Genomic DNA, 19,893 nt, shown 5'->3' on the forward strand with positions numbered 1-19,893 from the left:
CCAATGATGCGAGAGCTGAAGATGCTTGGGCCTTACACAGTCTCTTAACCCCATAATGGGCGCTGGGTAAGATGCAGACTCCTTCAGATCACCCAAAGAAAGCACTGGTTGCAGGATCAAACCCCAGCTGCGGCATATGCATTTCAATGGAAAGCAAAAGGAAACTGCTCGTGTATTGTGCGATGGCAGCACACCTTAAGAGCCGCAATGGCTTAAATTAATGCAGAGCCCTCCACTACAGTGTATCTTGACACGCACATGCAGCTCCCAAAGGTCAAGAACATTACCGCAGAGAACGCTGGCTCATCAATCTCACCAGGCAGTCTTGTATTAATAAATTTTGCCTTAATCAAGATGATACTAGCGTAAAAAACACCTCTAAACTGAGTTTCTTTGTAACCATCACAAGGTCAAAAAATATGGCAGCTAATTATACGATGTGATGTGACAAATCTGCACTAGTAGTATTGGCTTCAGATTGTGCTGTAACAATTTCGCTTTTACAATCATCCCCTCTGCAGTGTGCCTTTGAATTTGATTTCACGGGTTCTAGGGCGGAGGCATTGGACACACAGAAAGCAGGGCTCTTGCTGAATGAGAGCTATAACCAAGAACTGCACACTTTCACTGCATCAGTAAAAGCATGCCTTCCCGGAACAATTCCTTGAGGAATTCACAGCCAGAATGTGCCCCTGAGCAGATTCAAAATTGGTACATTGCCCCAGATCATGATCACACCGCCATCATCATCCTCGTTTTACGCCCACTGCACATCAACGGCCTCCACCGCATGCCTCCAATCAGCTCTGTCCAGTGCAAGCCGCAGCCATCCTGATCTCACCTGGCCGCCCGGCTACTGAAAGTGCAACGAAAGAGCCTGGCCGAAATCAAGGAAAGGAAATGGATATGGGCTGGGCATGTGAATGCAGAGGACAACTAACCGACGGTCCCTTAAAAGTAACAGAGCGGATTCCAAGAAGCGTAACGAGGGTAGCTCCTAGGTTACACTTACTGTCTTTTGGAATCCACTCTGTTACCCTTAAGGAACCATTGGTTATTCGTCCCCTGCATTCACACATGCCCTGCCCATATCCATTTCCTTTTCTCGATTTCAGCAGCCAGGATACCAGCTATTCCACAACCCACGCCCTTTCGTCGAGGCCTCGGCACGAAGTGCTCCAAGGGCAGCATGCCAACTCCCTCACCCATGCACTCGTGGGTAGTCAGCAGGGGATGCAGGAGATCATCCACCAGTGGATACAGGTTCCCGTCGAAGCAGGGCAGAGGTCCGAGCTTATCCAGCACCGTTTTGCAATATGACAGGAGTGTGTCGCTGAGCTCATTGGATGGGCACCGGTGCAGCACGTAGCTCATGACATTCCTCACCGGGCCTGCATTCGACATGTACAGACAGTGGGGCGGTTGTTGGCTGAAGGACCAAGCAGAGCCTCTGCGGGCAAGGTCCCCTTCCTATGTCCCCCACTCTAAGCAGAGAACAGTGAAAGAGCATGTTGCAGGACTTATGCCAAAAAGTTGCATCAACACAGCCTTTCAAATATTAATAAGGACAAATTTGGAAAAGCATGCAGTTCATGACCAATAATCAGCCTCAAATATGACAACAGAAGTTATAAAAGGGTTAACATGGCAAAATGAAGGGAAGCAGCTTCCTCAAGCATTTCGTGTGTCGAAAATAGTTTCTTTTTTTCTACAATCTGCAAAAAGCTGTGATGCACGAAAACATGAAACAAAAAAACAAAAGACAGTTAACATCATAGGATACACTGCATGCAGTGCGCCCAACAAAGACCATTGCATACACCAGAACAAACATCTCAAGAACCAAACATAAAACTATCACTGCACACAACCTGTTTCTGGTCACCTATATCAAATCGCCTATTCCTGTTTGAGAAAGTGTGAAAAAAAAAAGCAATGCTACAAGGGACTTTAGTGTAGGCCTTTAAGCCCTACACTAAAGTTGGACAGACAGAAAAAACGGATTTGCCCAGGACTGCAGTGATACTCTGAATCTCTTCTGACGAAGGATCACTTTGTGTTGAATTTGGGACGCTGGTTAGAGCGTACGAGCTTTGAGTCGACCTCTTCACTTGGGAGCGAAACATGTACCACCACTGCAGGCGAAGTGTTCAAAACTGGGTTTGCCCTCGAAAGGGCGCAGCGAGGTTTGCGGAGCCTCCTCCAAGCACACACCCCAGAAGCCGGGCGCCGGGCCATGATTGGCTTGTACCCATTTTTACCGGTGGGTGTCCGGCAGTGGGTTTCGAACCAACCACGTACCTCCCGCAGCTGAAGCGGACGCCCAGACCACTACATATTAAGGTTGAGTACAACTAGTTTCAGTTATAGCTCTCAATAAAAACTGATTCTCTTTGACTCTTTCCAGCTACCCTGATGTTGATATGGCACCAAAAGACGTTTATCGCCAAGAAAATTGGATTTGAAAAATTTCTCTGCCAGTTGATTCAAATTCGTGATGTCCTTGCCAAAAAAAGTCGGGTTGCCCGTTTTGAAGCGCATGGCAGAGTAGTGTTGCCTCTGGTATCCGCACCCAAAAATCAGTGCTAACGTGCAAGCATTTTACTTTTGAAATCAGCTGGTGGTGGTGACACTAGTATTCTGTTTCTTTGGACTTTTCTACAGCATATAAAAGCTTCCTTTACAGTGACAGTGGTCTCTTTGTGATTAGAACATGGCACCCTACTGATATATAGGACAAGTTTTATTTGTTCAGTTCCTTTAATTAGCAAAACAAGCAAACAATGCTTGCCTGCAGCCAGTTATGTGATACCACTGAATGGCCATGCATATTTCCCACAAATCACATTACTGTGAAAATCCGCTTAGTGAACCATGCTCACATGTGAAGATTACCTGTTCGCCTCAAGGATTTGAACAGTGCGCTGCTATGATCATACGTTGCTGACATCACTGCCACAGGGTGATAGTTATCCTAAGAGAACCGATCACTCCCGCTCCCTTTCAACACAAGAGTACTGTATTTACACGAATGTAAGTCGACCCCCCCAAATCACATGTCCGAAAAACAAAAGTTGACGCGAATGTAAGTCGACCCCCCCCAATCGCATGTCCGAAAAAAAAAAAAACACCGGTGGAGCGCTTCAAAAACGAAAATTTATTGCATAGATGGGCTATTCATTCTCACTTGAGTCACCTTCAGTGGTACTGCTGTCGTCGTCGTCGCCGCTGCGATCCCACAGCACATCGTCCTCCATGGAAAGCCCGCACTTCCTAAATGATGATGATGATGATGCTGGCTATCCCTTTGTATCGGGAGATCAACGGTACTAAAAACCGGATCAAGCCAAAAAGGTAATTAAAAATAAAAATTAAAGAATAAAAACACCTAACACACGCTCATGGCACGTTTTGGTCCCCTGAGCCTTCAAGGAGCGTGACCGTGTCGTGTACGCCACCAATGTTCCAAACGTCGCTTGGTTCGCTCAACCAGCTTCCATTGCGGTGGCTCGTCGGGTCGGTGAAAATCAAGTGCTATCGCTAGTGCCCCGAGGCTCTTGGATCCGCTGATCGCGTCAGGCGGCATGGGGCCTACTGAGGAATTGTCCTGTGCATTCGAAACCGACGGGTGTAGGCCTGCACATTCCAACACGATGTGCTCGACGGTTTCATCAGCGCCTCCGAAGAGTTCACACATCGTGCTCATACCCTCCGTGTACTTTGCTCGAAGACATCGGGTGCGAAGCACACCGCTCCTAGCTTCGCACAACAGTCAACTGCCCCTAGTGTTGTCATACAGGGGCTCTTTTTCGACCTTCGATTTCCCTTGTTGGTAAACGGCCAGGGCTGGCTTCTCGCGGGCCGTCTGCAGCCAACGACGCTGCTCCTCGCATCGCACTTGTTCTCGGATCTTTTGCCGTCCGTTGGGTTGGAAACTTGAAGTAAGTGGGGGGGGTACCACTCCGTATTTATCCGCCAGACTCCTGGTGGTGCGACGGGCCCACTTGGTGTTGACACACCTCAGGTGGACATACTTGAACACTTCCTGTGCCCAGCAGCCATCCTGCATTTTGCTAAGACGACGCTCATAGCTCAGTTTGGCTACGGCTTCCCGTGCCTCAAAAGAGGACCACCCCAGATCAACCTGTACCACCTCGTTCGGCCCACTGCCGTGAGCACCCATGGCCATTCGTCCCACCTTTCTCTGCCGCATCTCCAAACCTTGGCGAGTCACGGAGGATAAACAGATGACTGCGTTGCTGAAGGTAAGGCCTGGCACCGCCACTGCCTTCCATAGCGATCAGGTGACTTCAAAACGGTCGAAAGCCCATAAGGCGCGTGAGCTCAGAAAAGCCCGTCGTCTGATGGCCTTCGTCCGGAGTTGCTTCTCGAAATCCTCTACATAGTTGCCGAGATTTCTATTCCCAGGTATCTGTAGGACGGCAACCAAAGGACACTGTTGTTCTGAAGATGCAGAGGTGGGGCCTCTTGTCCACTGTCCTCGGACGCCTCTGGCAGGAATCTGACTGCTGCAGACTTCGTGGCGTTGAAACGGAGCCCGAGGCCATCGCCCTCAGATGAGCATATGTCTAGAAGGCTCTGGAGATCTCCCTTGTCCGCAAGCAGTACTATATCGTCTGCATGCAGCAGGGCTGGTAGCCTGCGAGTACGAAAGGCGCCATCCCTCATGTAGGTGAGGCTGAACCCAACTCCACTCTCCACAAGGCGCTGCTCCATCCCCGAGATAAACAACATGAACAGGATTGGCGACATAGGGCAGCCCTGACGCAATCCCCTAGACACGCTGATTGGCCTGGTGGTTGAGGCCCCCCCAGTGGATCGCAGCCTGGGTTTCAGTGTATAAAGCCTTCATCAAGTGTAGTAGCGGTTCTGGGATAGCCTGTGCCTCCAGGACCTCCCACAGTCGATTGTGCTTCACTGAGTCGTATGCCTGGGCTATATCCAGAAAGCCCAGTACCAGCTCTCACTTCTCTTTGGCGGCGATCTCAATTGAAGATGTCACAACAAAAAGGTTGTCTTCCAGTCGGCGATTGGGTCGAAAGCCATTTTGCAGTTCGCCCAGAATTTGAGCATTTTCCGCTCATCTCTGTATGCGAGCTCGCAGAATGTGGCAAAACAAGCGATACAAAGCAGATGTTATCGCAATGGGTCTATAGCTTTTCAAGAGGGCCTTGTCTCCTCCTATCTTTAGTACCAGCTGTATCCTTGAGCACCGAGCTGTGCCTGTGGTCATTACATCGTTCAAGGCTTCCCTGAGCTGTTCCCGTGTTCTTTTCTCCATCTTTTTTATTAGTAATGGTGGTATGCCATCCAGCCCTACTGCCGAGCTTCCCGCCACGTGTCGCAGTGCTCGCTTCAGCTCCCCCTCTGTGACTGTGTCACATCCCGATTTGACAGGTCGGCTTGCGGATGGTAGTGCTGCACTATCCTGGCCTATCAGGGATTGGAACTGGTGGGCCATATGTGTTTCAATGCAGCCCAGGAAGGCTGCTTCCACGTACTCCTCCCCTGTGGTTGGTTCTCGCAGGGTCACCGTGTCAGCTTTAGCCACTGGCTGAAGTGTCTCTCTGGGCAAAAAAGGCAATAACTGCAGTAAAAGCTAGTTGGCCAATCCAGAAGACATAGACCTAAAGCATGGTGGGACAAAGAGGTGTCCAATGCCCTAAAGCAACGTAAAGTCACTTGTAGAGAGCTTCGACATGCCACACTGTGGGGCGCACCTGAAATAATAAATAGGCTGTGGGAGGCATACATTGAAGCGAAAAAGCATATGGTCGCTTTGGTACAACAGAAGATGCTGGCAGTTAACAGAAAGCTCCTCCATGAAATAAAATCAGCTGGCAGAGATGGCCCAGCGAAATTCTGGCGATATATCCAGACCACGACCGCACCGCGACATCGCGTGGAATGGCCGCCCAAGCGGAAATCACCCACCCGCACACAGCCGCCAGGGAGGCTCTCTTCACGCGCCCCGTTGGTGTATGTTCCCGCCCTTCTGCCGCCAGCCACTCGTACTCACGCCGGAGCAAGTCCTTGAATGGCTTGTTAATGCCAACGTCTAGCGGCTGCAGCTGCCCCGTCAGACCGCCGGGAATCACCAGCATATCTGTATCTTCTTTTCGGAGCTCTGCCTTCACTTTCACGGTAAGGTGGTCGCGAAATGAGTCCAGCACGAGGAGGTTCGGATTGCGATTTTTGAGGGATGCCCCTGGCCTCAAAAGCCACTCCCGACGGTACCAATCAATAACTAAGTCGTCCGTCATAAAGCCTTTTTCGTTCACTCGCACAATCACACCATTCGGGAACATTTCCTTTGGCATAGTTTTTCTTCTGAAGAGGATGTACGGTCGGAGCTTTGTGCCATCTGCCAAGCATGATAGCATAACAGTGAACCGAAGTTTCTCGTTTCCTGTCATGAGAAGCTTAACCTCGCGAGCTCCCCTCACGCTCACTGTTGTGTTGCTCGTCATGTCGAAGTAGACGGGAGTTTGGTCCGCATTGCCGATTTGGCCGAGCAGGTATCGCCGCGAGTCGCGGAGCTTGAGGTAGTGCCTATGGAAGGCGAGAACTTTCTCCTTGCAAGCAGCAGGCAGCTTCTGGCATACACTAGTACACCGACGAAGAGAGAAGCCAGCCCTCTTCATAAATTTCGAAGCCCAAGCCCTGCTGGGTTTGAAGTCTGTTCGGAGTATTCCAGCTTCCGCAGCAAAGACCCGGCCTTGCTGCGTGAACATTTCGCATGTCACTGGAAGGAACCGATCACGTATTTCGGTGACATACGCTGCAAGCTTGACCTCCAGCTCCAGAAAGCGTCCCGACTTCGGCCCACGGAAACCTCTTCGCTTGGAGTCGCAATAGAAAATTTTGTCTCGCTGCTTCCGCCACTCCCGCACCAACCGTTCAGAAACGTCGAACTTGCGGCCCGCCGCACAGTTGTTGGTTTCTTCGGCGTAAATGATGGCCTCCCTCTTGAACGCTGCAGTAAATGAGCGCCGAATGCTTTTCGAACCTGGAGAGCTCATGGCAAAGCAAGCTGCCTGCAGTCGAGTCAAAAGCATCGGCTCTTCCAGCACACATCGGCATTCCCCAGAAGTGCCGCTAATTTCGACCACCTGGGGATCTTTAACCTGCTGTACTGACATCGCACAGCACACAGGCGCCTTTGCGTTTCGCTTCCATCGAAACGCTGCCGCCGCGGTCAGGTTCTAACCCGGGTATCCTGTTCAGTAGCACTGAACCATCGCGGTGGGTAACGGTGCAGTGCGCAGTAAAAATAAAAAATGAAAAATCCTGGCCAAAAAGCACGCGGAATACCTGAATGCTACGCTTAGAGCCGTAGAGCAAACAAAAACTTCTAACATCGCAGTAGCGTCCCTGATAGATTGTTTTTCTTTTTATTGGCAGTGCAAGGTTTCGTTTCGATTGTAAATCGACGCCCCCACTTCAGAATTTTAAATTTCAAAAAAAGGGTCGACTCACAATCGTGTAAATACAATCGTGTAAATACGGTAACACTGCGCCAGCACTTCTAGCAACATACAAGTTTTTAGGAGTTTATGAACATAATTACAGCAAACATATTTTTATACCTATACTGCAGTGTACTGTTTACAGTAATAAAAATATTCACTGTAAAAGAAAACTGTAGTACTGGTTGTGTGCCGACTAATATTGACATGTGCACTACTTTGACACGCCTCCATGATAACAGTTTATATACCGTAGCGCCGAGTGCAATTGTTTCAGTTCATGCTAGCTTATCGCTGACAGCAGCCAAGCTGTGCTGACACTCATTTGTACTTTGTTAATGGAATAAAAATATTCCTTCAGCGTGTTTCACTGCCACTGCCTTGGTTCCTGCCTGCACGGAAGAACACCACAAAACATTTAAGATATGTGGACATGCACTCAGGGCCTGACTCCTCCCAATTGGCTCACTCTAAAAGGCTTGGCAGCCAAAACAATTTTTCTGCAAGTGCGTCCTAACTGTGAGTATGCACACTCTTCCAGTAAAACACAATGTGCCTGCCTATAGTTCCATCCATTTCAGGCAACTACCACTGCCGAGTTTCAAGGCATAAGTGGAAATAGTGCTTCGAGCAGTGCCAGTTCAGCTTACTACTGCAGATGACGAATCCAGTTCCTTACCTGGTGACAGGGCATCAAACAGACCAGGCCAGGCACCCACAGCTGAGGCCACCAGGAACGAAGCCCGGTCAGAGCGCATGAGCTCCCAGATCATGTCACGGGCCACTGCACGCTCACCAAGGCTGCGGCACAGCGCAAACATGAACCGCACGTATGCGGCCTGTGGCAGCAGACTTTTTGGCTGCCAGATGCTACAAAAGCGGGCTATCAGCACGAACAGGAGTGCCGCCTGCCGATCCGGTGCGGCATGCGCCATAGCGATGAGCAGCAGATTTTCCATCTTGGTGAACAAGGGGGCCTTGCACTTCCCCTGGCAGAACTCCACGATGAGGTTTGTCTTGCACCTGCTCAGCAGGGTGAGGACGGCGCACACGAACGTGTTGTGCTCAGTATTCGACACGAGCACCGCCACATAGTCGGACTGCTCGGAGAGTGAGGCCAACGTCCTGAGCTGGTCCAGAAAAGCCCTCACTTCCTTGGAAAGAGAGATTTCGGACAACGCCAACTCCCCCAGCTGAGCATGTGCAGGATTTTGCAGGAATTGCATGTATGCAAATGCTTCTTCACGCTTCCCTTCCTGTACCTCCACCGGTCTAGGCAAGTGGCTGTTGTCATTCAGCTGTGAGGCCGGGGTGGGCGATGCTTCCTGTACCTCTACCGGTCTAGGCAAGCAGCTGTTGTCATTCAGCTGTGAGGCCGGGGTGGGCGATGCTTCCTGTACCTCCACCGGTCTAGGCAAGTGGCTGTTGTCATTCAGCTGTGAGGCCGGGGTGGGCGATGCTTCCTGTACCTCTACCGGTCTAGGCAAGCAGCTGTTGTCGGTCAGCTGTGAGGCCGGGGTGGGCGATGCTTCCTGTACCTCCACCGGTCTAGGCAAGTGGCTGTTCTTGCTAAGCCGTGGGGCCGGGATGGGCGATGTTTCCTGAACCTCTACCGGTCTAGGCAAGCGGCTGTGCTTGCTCAGCCGTGGGGCCGGGATGGGCGATGCTTCCCTGCTAAGCCTCTCTGGCACGCTGTGTGGAGGAGTGAGTGGGGACGTTAGAGAGACTATTTCTGGCCTGCTGCGTTTTCTGCAAACTTCTTCCTCTTCTTCCAATCCATTAAAGGGGCCACCCTCACTCATTTGGTGAACCGAGTGCCGTCTCTTTGTCGGCGGCGCCACCTCCAATGGCCGTCCATTGTGCATTTCGTCATGTGAATGCTGGAGAAAACAGAGGTCAAGTTAGTTTCGACACCACCAAATGCTGAAGTAAATGAATAAAGTAAAAATGTTATAAACTAGCGGCAAATAAAATTTTGCTGTTGATGCAAGCAGAATTATTATGATGATGATGATGATGGATTTTTCTGGCACAAGGGCATCTCCCACGAAACACAAGAAGTGCTACGCAACATGTAACAAATGTCTACTAAAGTATACGGTAATGTCTAGTACAAATTTATTTTCAGATGTTCTCTAGACAATGAGGCAAAAAGGGGTGCTATATACCTGCTGATGCTCCGCCAGAAAAGATCTAGAAAACTTCTTCGTAAGAACTCGCTCAGAATTTAGCATATTTAGGCATTTTTATTTTTTGAAAATGGCTGCTTTCATGAAGCCTGTAGACTCAATATCAGTATGCTACATATTTAGAGCCCTCTAGAATCAACCAGTGGGATCCCAGTAAAAAAAAAAGGGGGGGTGCAGTTGAAACCAATGGATCGAAAACCAATTGTGTTTTCGCCACCCATTGGGCTCCACCAATTGAGTCCAAATGGTGCTTCCAGTTAGAAATAATTGGTTCACCCAACCAGACCGAATGGACCACCAATTGAACGCAATTAGCATACCTATTTGACTCAAATGGTTTGAACTGGTAAGCAAAAAAAAAAGATAGAATTCTATTGAAACCAATTGGCCTTTATTCTATGACTGCTGTGAGACTGTTGCCAACATTTCTACAAGGGACCTGAAATTATAAATACATGCCGTTAGGAAAACCAAGAGAGACTAGCAAGTATGCATTACACACAGAGAGTCAAACTCTGTGTACCAACACAAGTTCTCGACGTATATCCACAGAGCACACTTTTTCAGTCCCTAATATACCCCACTGATGAGGCCATCTAGCTGGAGCCAGTGGCGAGTGAACATTAAGCGAAGTTATCTAATTTAAGAATGCCCACAGTGATGGTGAAAGTGATGAAAATAATTCAAGAGATTAAGCTATTAATATCTCTTGTACAAGAACACTATTAGCCTAGCATTCTGTTTTATAGCCAGCTAAACATATACACAGAATGAAGAACATCAGTGACACAGACTTTCCAATTGGATTGCCCAGTTGGAACCAACTGGAGCTTCCAGTTGGGACATCAACTTCCAATTGGTTTTCTTGGTTCCAATTGGAAGCCCCAAGTGATTTAAAATGGTTACAGTTGGGCAACCCAACTGGAAGTGCCAAAATCAATTGGAAACTCAAAAACCAGTTGGGTAATCCAGTTGGAAAGCAGAACCAATTGGAATGCCCAGCTGGAACTCGGGAAACCAAATGGACTACCCAGTTGGATTCATGAGTCCAACTGGCTGACTAATTGGATCCAAATGGTTCCAATTGGAACCAAATGGTATGCCCAACTGGACCCATTGTTTCTTTCTTTTACGGGGCTATTTCATTAGGTTTAGTGCTCATGCTTTTTTTAGAGCTGCAGATTTTGTTTACTCAGATATGTGCAGTATAGCTTGAACTGTAAAGGGCAGGCAGTTGCCCTTTGCAGCATAAATACACATGCAAATGAGGCAAGAAAACCCGCTTCGTCAGTCTCTGCCATAGTTTATTATATAAGTGTCCAATAAAGAAAGCTGAATTGCTTGGCATTAAAACTGGAAGTAGCAGGATGCTTGCTTTGCAGGGGCCGCCTTCCAAATTTCTTTTACACTGAGAAGTTTCATACCTGCATACGTTCTCAAGTAGACTTCTCGTCAGAGAAATTTTTAAAACGTTGAGTGGAAAGTGTATATTTAGAAAAGTTTTCAAAACATTGGTGAATAAACCTCTATTATCAGTATGTTTTTAAATTGTCTGTGAATAAACCTCTTTTGTCAGTGTGTTTTTAAAACGTTTGTGGATAAGCCTCCATTATTTTATGAGATGTTTTTTAAACATATCAATCTAGAGTTGGACGCGGCTAATGTTTGGAGTTGTTTGAAGACGTTTTATAGAAGTTATGTGTTTCATGGGCTGTGACCAAAGAGCGCCATGGCACAGGGTACTTTTCTTCGACTCAAGGTAGGGTCAGACACCCATTTCCCAAGCACTGCACCCTAAAGAAGCCGAGCACCAGGCAGGGGAAAGCTTGAACCCACTGCATCACCGGTGGCTACCCGGCGGCACTGGGGATCGAACCCCACACCTCCCGCATGCGAGGCAGATGCTCAGACCACTAGGTCACCGTTGCGGTCTGCAAGCAGAATCGCATGCAACGGTGCCAAATTACATCATGCACGAAAGCCATTAAACAGTGACTAGGTTGGAGATCCATCAAATGTCCACGCTCTGTGCAGGAAAGAAAAAGGTGTTGGGTTCTTGACCAGAAGACCAATAAAGGCTGCAACATTCACAATCCTCCAAGTATGGGAGGGCGGCAGACATCTTAAACAAGCTTAAAGGGACATCAATGGCAAACTGCATTTCAAGTTCTGGAGCAATTTTTGGAGCAGAAAAATATTCATTTTGGAGAACCTTTGTATCAGAACGGTAATCCTGGAGCAACCCGGGAGCAGCACAAATGGAATAAAAGGAGTCACCCAAAAGATTTTGTTCCTAATGAGATAAGGTTCAGCCATGTGTAGCTAGAAAGAAAAAACAGCTGTTGAAAAAAAAGTGACAAAAAATTTTATTAATCCTGACACTGTCTTGCACGCGAGTTCAGCCAAGCATGCTTGACTAAATGTCTGAAGAACACGCTCACTAGAAACATTCTTTTTTTTCATTGGCTCAATTTAAACCTGGTTATAAAGAAATTAAAAAAAGTGGGATTTTTCGTTACTTGCAGTTTCTGCGAGAAGAGTCGAAAGCACACTGCATAACTGAAACTAAAATAAGAAATAAATGTAGGTGAAATCATATTGAAAATGTTTACAAAAACAGCGTTACTCGAAGTAAGAAACACGGAGAAACGTTTCGCGATCGCGCTAACTGCGGCAGCAGCCGGCACCCCCGCCGCGGCTCACGCAATGCTGCTCCGCGTGGGGTGGGGAGGGCGGGTAGGGGCACCGCGGCCTCGCCGCAGAGGCACATGCTTCTTCCTGCATGTTCCCTCTCTCGGTTATCCTCTCGGTTATCCCCTTGCTGTTGCCCCTGGAAACGGACTCCTCACCTTGCGTTGCCTGTGCTCTCCACCGTCCCCGCTCCCAATGCTTGAGAGCTATCGGCATCGGAATCACACGAGCAGCCACGCGGCAGCGATGGTCGTGCACTGCTTGTGTCTTTTCCTTTTTTTGCTATGACCTATTATTTTTTCGGTGCTTTTGAGCATGAACTGTTGTAATGCCACGTAGCATGACGTTCCAAAAGAGAAAGTGCCAGAGATGCACCGATGGCGCTGGAGCATGGCACGTTGTGTCAACTGCAGCAGCTGGCTGCAATTGGCGTTCGTCTTATGTCGGTGCTTTATCGTCATGAAACTTCTGCGTGGTTCTGCCAAATTTCGAGTGGCTCAGCAGCACTAGCTAACAGAGAGATGGCGTAGCCAGTTCGTTGCACCAAGGTCAACCACCGCAATACCTTCGTTACATGGAGGTCTGAAATACATGCGCTTCAATGCAGGTGCTGGGGAATTCAGGAACTTCATAGTATCGAGAAATTCACTATATGGAGGTTCATTACATTTAGGTTTAACTGTATCTCAATGCTTCTTGGAATTTTTTTACTAATTCATCAAGCTCGCGAAGTGCATCAGCAAGGCCGAAATTCCTTGTTCCAACAAAGCTTGACCTTGTTGGGCCTGCTTCAAGCTTTTGTTTTTCAACCCAGAAGATACTTGTTCAGACCTCTTCAGGGCTGACTGACATGATGCAATTTTTTGATGTAACCGACATGATGCGCAAACATGGAAGAAGGAAAACTTGGGAGAGGCCCTCGTTATCCGAGCTGCACGCCAAAGTGCGCTAGAAATCACGGGCTTTTGCAAGGACTACTGGGAGTCTGCCCGACGGCGTAGCCAATAGTAATGCTAGGCGTAGCGTTGTTTGCTGCAATGCCTGCTGCGCATGCGCAAGCATGCTGATACAGCGGCCAAGAAGGGAGCAGGAGGAGCCAGCTTCACAAATGATGTAACTGCCTCTCCAGAGTTCTTTCCTTCCTCTATGTGCGCGAATAAACTGGCTGCTAAATTATACCACGAGCCAGCCCACAAGTGCTCTGGGTTGCCAACTGCAGAGACATTTTAGTAGGTTGCCAACTGAAAGCCAGTATGGTTCCAAAAAGCGCAGCTAAGGTGCAATATTGATCAATTTTCCGCTTTTGGAGTAGACTTGCGCAGCAAAATGTAAATGTATAAGGCGCGAATGGCGCAACTGGAACACCAAACAACAGGGAGGCTACTTTTAACTGAAAACGGCGCCCTTATAAGCTACAGAAACCATCCAGAATTGATTTACAGGCATCGCCACCACAGGCCATTTTCGCAAGCAAAATGCGGCATGGTGTCAAGATATACTTTTCTTATGCACAGATCCCCGAGGGTTAAGTTACACCACCACCGTTCACCTCGGAACGATAAATCTTGGAGTATCTTCCCATGAAACACATATAACTTCTATAAAACGTCTTCAAACAACTCCAAACGTTAGCAGCGTGCAACTCTAGATTGAAACATTTAAAAAACACCTCATCAAATAATGGAGATTTGTCCAAAAATGTGTTAAAAAAGCATACTGACAAAAGAGGTTTATTCACAAATGTTTTAAAAACTTTTCTAAATATACGTTTTCCACCAAATGTTTTAAAAATTTCTCTGATGAGAAGATTACTCCTGAACGTATGCAGGTATGAAACTGCAGGTACGAAACTTCTCAGTGGAAGAGAAATTTGTAAGGCGGCCTCTGCAAAGCAAGCATCCTGCTACTTCCAATATTATTGCCACACAATTGTTTTTTTTTTATTGGACACTTATATAATAACCTATGGCAGAGACTGATGAAGCGGGTTTTCTTGCCTCATTTGCATGTGTATCTATGCTGCAAAGGGCAGCTACCTGTCCTATGCGGTTCGAGCAATACTGCACATATGTGAGCAAACAAAATCTGCAGCTCTAAAAAAAGCATGAGCACTAAGCCTAATGAAATCCCACTGGTTGATTTTAGAGGGTTCTAAACATATAGCATGCTGATCTGGTGTCTACAGGCTTCATATAAGCAGCCATTTCCAAAAAATAAAAATGTCTAAATATGTTCTTAGAGAGTTCTTACGAAGAAGTTTTCTAGATCTTTGTTGGCGGAGTTTTAGCAGGCATATAACACCTCTTTTTGCCTCATTGTGCAGAGGACATCTTAAAATAGATTTCTTCTAGACATTACCGTATACTTTTGCAGATGTTTGTTACACGTTACGTAGCCCTTCTTGTGTTTTGCTCTTGACGGCGCAAGTCCAAATAAAATGGTAAAAAAAGGAATTCCATTTTCAAACCCAATCTGCTCACCAATAACTGCGTTTTTGGCTGACAAACAAAAGAGAACAAAGCCAGAAAGAGGAACCATTAGGTCAATATTTTCCATAAAGAAACTTTTAACGGCATTATACTCAGTGTCCCGTTATAACAGCAGGCACAAGCTGAAGATGTCGGCGGTCGTCTTGTTGAGCCGTTCGGTGAGGCCGTTCGTTTGGGGGTGGTAAGCGGTTATTTTCCGGTGACTGGTGCCGCTTAGGCGCATAACCTCCTGCGGAAGGGCCGAGGTGAACGCTGTTCCCCTGTCAGTTAAAACAATGGTGGGTGCACCGTGACGAAGCACAATGTTTTGAATGAAAAAGTTCGCAATTTCGTCAGCAGTACCACGGGGAAGAGCTTTAGTCTCACAGTATCGGCTGAGGTAGTCGGTGGCGACCACAATGTAGCGGTTGCCCAGCGAGGACTCCGGAAATGGGCCGAGTATGTCCATGCCAACTTGGTGGAAGGGAACCTGAGGCGGATCAAAATGCTGGAGTAGGCCGGCTGGCTTAGTCGGCGGCGTCTTGCGACGCTGGCACTCGCGGCAAGTTCTTACGTAACGTTTCACAACTGCAGCAACCCTTGGCCAGTAGTATTTTTGCCGTATTTGTGCCAAAGTTCGACAAAAACCCAGGTGACCAGAAGATGGGTCATCATGGCTCGCCTGCAGGACTTCGTCGCGAAGGGCCGTAGGCACGACGAGTAGATAGACAGCTTCTGTTGGACTGTAGTTTTTCTTATACAGGACGCCGTCACATAAACAGAACGACGACAGCCCACGCGAAAAGATTCGCGGCGGAGACTGAGCGCTTCCTTCTAGATACTCAATGAGGGGCCGTAGTTCGCTGTCGTCTCTTTGGTGTTGAATGAGGATGGACGTGGAGATGGCACCAAGAAAAACAGAATCGTCGTCGGGGTCAGCCCGGTTGTTCTCGATAGGAGCACGAGACAAACAGTCGGCATCACTGTGCTTCCTACCAGACTTATAGACGATGGTGACATCGAATTTCTGAAGTCGAAGGCTCCAGCGTGCAAGCTGTCCCGAGGAATCTTTGAGGTTCGCCAGCCAACACAGCGAGTGGTGGTCGCTGACGACCCTGACAGGGCGGCCATATAGGTACGGGCGAAATTTTGTTACTGCCCACACAATGGCCAGGCATTCTTTTTCGGTGGTGGAATAGTTTGCCTCAGATCGTGACAATGTGCGGCTCGCGTATGCGATTACGCGTTCGAGACCATCCTGCCTCTGCACAAGGACCGCACCGAGGCCGATGCTGCTGGCGTCTGTGTGTAGTTCAGTGTCGGCTGACTTGTCGAAGTGTCCAAGGATGGGCGTACTTTGGTGACGAGTGCGGAGGTCTTCAAAGGCTTGCTGTTGCTCCAGGCCCCAGAAGAATGGTTCGGAATCTTTCGTGACTCGCGTGAGGGGCTCAGCGATCTGGGAGAAGTTCTGCACAAAATGTCGATAATAGGCGCAGAGCCCCAGAAAGCGGCGCACACTGCGCTTATCGGTGGGCACAGGAAAAGCAGCCACGGCAGCAGTCTTATTGGGGTCTGGGCTAACCCCTTTAGCGCTCACGATGTGGCCCAGGCACTTCAACTCTTCGAAAGCGAAGTGACACTTTTCGGGCTTCAGGGAAAGACCGGCCGACCAAATTGCTTCGAACACAGCGCGCAGGCGTCTCAGGTGCTCTTCGAATGTGTCAGAAAAGATGACAACGTCATCCAAGTACACGAGACAGGACTGCCATTTGAGATCGGCAAGAACGGTGTCCATCATCCTCTGGAAGGTTGCAGGAGCCGAGCACAGGCCGAAAGGGAGCACCCGGAATTCGTTCAGACCGTCCGGTGTAATAAAGGCGGTCTTTTCCCGGTCGCGTTCGTCCACCTCGATTTGCCAATAGCCGCGTTGTAAATCTAGCGATGAGAAGTACTTGGCGTGGCGCAGCCGGTCCAGGGAGTCATCAATACGTGGGAGAGGATAAACATCCTTTTTAGTGACTTTGTTTAAACGTCTGTAATCAACGCAGAACCGTAGGGTTCCATCTTTCTTTGCCACTAGAACAACAGGCGACGCCCACGGGCTCGTCGACGGCTGTATCACGTCGTCCTTGAGCATTTCTTGAACTTGGCGGCGAATGGCATCGCGCTCCTTCGAAGAGATGCAGTAGGGCAGCTGACATAACGGCCGTTGGTTGGCGTCAACTATAATTCGGTGCTTTGTTAGCGGTGTCTGCCTAACCTTGGATGTCGAGGCAAAGCAGTCGCAGAAAGACTGGATAACGCTTTCCAAGCAGCGTTTCTGGTTAGTTGGGAGGTTTGGGTTCATGTCAGTGTTTATGGGAGTGGTCAGTTCCTCCACTGATGCCGGGGCTCCGGACAAAGCGTGCTGTCCCGCGAATTCGCTGAGTTCCTCGAAATACGCAATAGTTGTTCTGCCAGGCAAACACTGAGGTTCACAACCAAAATTGGTCACCAAGAGTTCGGTTCGGCCCTTGTCCAGTTCAACAATTCCTCGAGCAACACAGACTTGCCGACCAAGGAGCAGCGACATGTTGGTTTCAGCAATGCCACGAATTTTGGTGCTGTTATCGCACTCTACAGTAACAAACATGCTGGATCTCGATGGGATCAAAACGTGGTCATCACAGACGCATAACTTAGCCCTGCGTGGCTCGGTATCGTCGTCGACAGGACCTTGGGTGGAAAACGACACGATTAGCTCCTAGAGGTTGATAACGGCACCGTACTCTTGAAGGAAATCCAAACCGAGTATGAGGTCTTTGGAGCACTCGGGTAACACAGCAAAGCAGCCAGGGAAAGTAACACCGCGGATCTGGATTCGCGAAGTGCGGACACCGATCGGAGTTACCACATGGCCACCAGCTGTCCGGATCTGCGGCCCAGACCAAGGGGTCAGAACCTTCCTCAAGACCGTGGCTAACCGTCTGCTCATTACCGAAAAATCGGCGCCGGTATCCACGAGTGCGGTAACGTCATGGTTGTCGGCGGATACCGGAATTTTGGCGGAGGCCAGTCGGTCGCAGCGCGTCGTCGAGGTCGTCAGGTCAGGTCGTCGTCGGTCGGAGCGTCGCGGCGAATCATCGGGTGGAGGCTCTTGACTCGGTCCAGTAGCGGCAGCCCTACCCCCGGAGGACGCCGTCTTCAGTTTTCCCGACGTGGGGACGTACCTCTGAACTGGCCAGAGGATGACGGGCGGCCGGGCGAAGAGAACCGCCTTGGGGATGGCGATCGGGACTGGCGTCGCTGCGAGGTCGAAGATTGCATGTTTTCAGCCAGGTACTGTTCGATATCCCGTGCTCTTTCACCGTAGCGTGGTCGAGGTGCGTCAGGTGAAAACCCCCTTAAACCCATCCTGTGGTAGGGGCAGTGGCGGAGGATGTGGCCAGGCTCTCCGCAGTGGTAACAGAGTGGCCGATTGTTTGGCGTACGCCAAACGTGCTCTTGTTCATGGGGGGCCTGAACTCCTGCGGCACGGAGGGTGCTGTTGCGATTGGCTCCTGCAGGTATTGCACAGGAGCGATGGGGGAAAAGGCTCGCATCGCTGGCCCAGGACTTCGTAGCGCCTTGCTGTACGTCATAACGGAGGGCACCGGGTGTGGAGCGGGGGGTGGCTGCACAACTTGTTGGATTTCTTCGCGGACCACGTCCGTAACGGCAGCGACGCTGACCTGTGGAGCTTCAAAGCGAAGTTTCGCCAGTTCCTCGCGCACCAGGCTTCTTACAAGCTCCCGAAGGTTCTCGGCGGGCAGCGACGTAGGCGTGTACTGGGACTGAGAAGCGGCTGCTACAGTAGCCTGTCGTCCGTAGTGGGCGCCCCGTTCCTGTAAAGAGCGTTCGATACTCATTGCCTCCTTGGTGAAGTCGGACACTGTTCGTGGCGGGTCACGGACCAGTCCGGACCAGTCCGGACCAGTCACGGACCAGTCCGGCAAACAGCTGCTCTTTTACGCCACGCATTAAGTGGCGTACCTTCTGGGCTTCGGGCATAGCAGGGACGGCCCGATTGAACAGTCAAGTCATGCCCTCTATGAACATCGCAACGCCCTCGTTCGGCTGCTGTGACCTCGAGCGCAGGGCGATTTCAGCTTTCTCTTTTCTTCGCTGCTGGTAAACGTCACTAGCAGCTCTCGACGAAAAGCCTCCCAGGTGGTAAAGGAAGCTTCGTGGTTCTCAAACCACGTTTTGGCCGAGTCCTGCAGCGCAAAGTAGACGTTGCGCAGCTTGCGCTCGCCGTCCCACTCATTGAAACCTGCCACTCGGTCAAAGCTGGCCAACCAGTCTTCGACGTCCTAGAACCTGTCCCCGTGGAACGGTGGCGGCGATCGAGGTGCATGAAGGACAAATGGCGGGGCACTCCCGGAGTGCTGACTTGTCTGGCTAGCCACGGTGGATGTCATGGCCCTTACCCGCGCTGTCAGTTGGCCGAACTCGGGTTGTACGCCTCGCAGGCTGCGGCTCGCCTTGTGGACTGGTGTTGTAGCCACGCGTTGAGAGCTGACGTCAAAGGTGTCCTCGAGGTCAGCGTACATGGGCCATTACCCAGCACCTCCACCAAATATGTCACTGAGAAACGGTTGGTGTAAGCAGGGCTGGTTTACTTGCTTTAATTAGACGCGCAAGACGTTGGAACGTGCAAGGCAGCAGGCAGCACGAGAGATGAAGAAGACGAAGCATCTAGCCCCGAGATGGCTCAAGGCTTGCCAACTGCCAGGAAATGCAGTTTAGCCGCTGTATGGCGCCACTAGAGTAGTTAGTAGCGTAGCAATATCTTAGTAGTTGGATCTTGAACTTAGACCTTCAAGCTTTTTAGACAGGAACTTTAGTGTGTATTGATCGCAAATATGCCATTTTTGCAAAATCGAAATTTTCGCACTTTTTGATCATTTCAAGACCCGCGTCTCACCTTAAGGGGTGAAGCTGGTCATAAAAAAAATTTTAATACCTCAGTCACAACTATGAAACTTTCAGGGAACATGTGGTTTAGCCTCCCTATTCCAAATATATGTCCTTAAA

The 19,893-nt window shown here is 49.5% G+C and overlaps 1 protein-coding gene across 1 annotated transcript in view; it reads right to left on the reverse strand.

Moving 5' to 3' along the window:
* LOC144108076 (uncharacterized) overlaps window positions 1-19,893 on the reverse strand; it is a 50,796-nt gene that overhangs the window by 13,108 nt on the left and 17,795 nt on the right. Inside the window, exons 7-8 of the mRNA XM_077641357.1 lie at window positions 8,170-9,370; window positions 1,206-1,391 (exon numbers count right to left, since the gene is read on the reverse strand). Of these exons, the coding sequence (XP_077497483.1) occupies window positions 1,206-1,391; window positions 8,170-9,370 (1,387 nt within the window). The remainder of the gene's footprint in view (window positions 1-1,205; window positions 1,392-8,169; window positions 9,371-19,893) is intronic.

This window comes from Amblyomma americanum, chromosome 10 (assembly GCF_052857255.1).
Source record: "Amblyomma americanum isolate KBUSLIRL-KWMA chromosome 10, ASM5285725v1, whole genome shotgun sequence".
Lineage (NCBI taxonomy): Eukaryota > Metazoa > Arthropoda > Arachnida > Ixodida > Ixodidae > Amblyomma > Amblyomma americanum.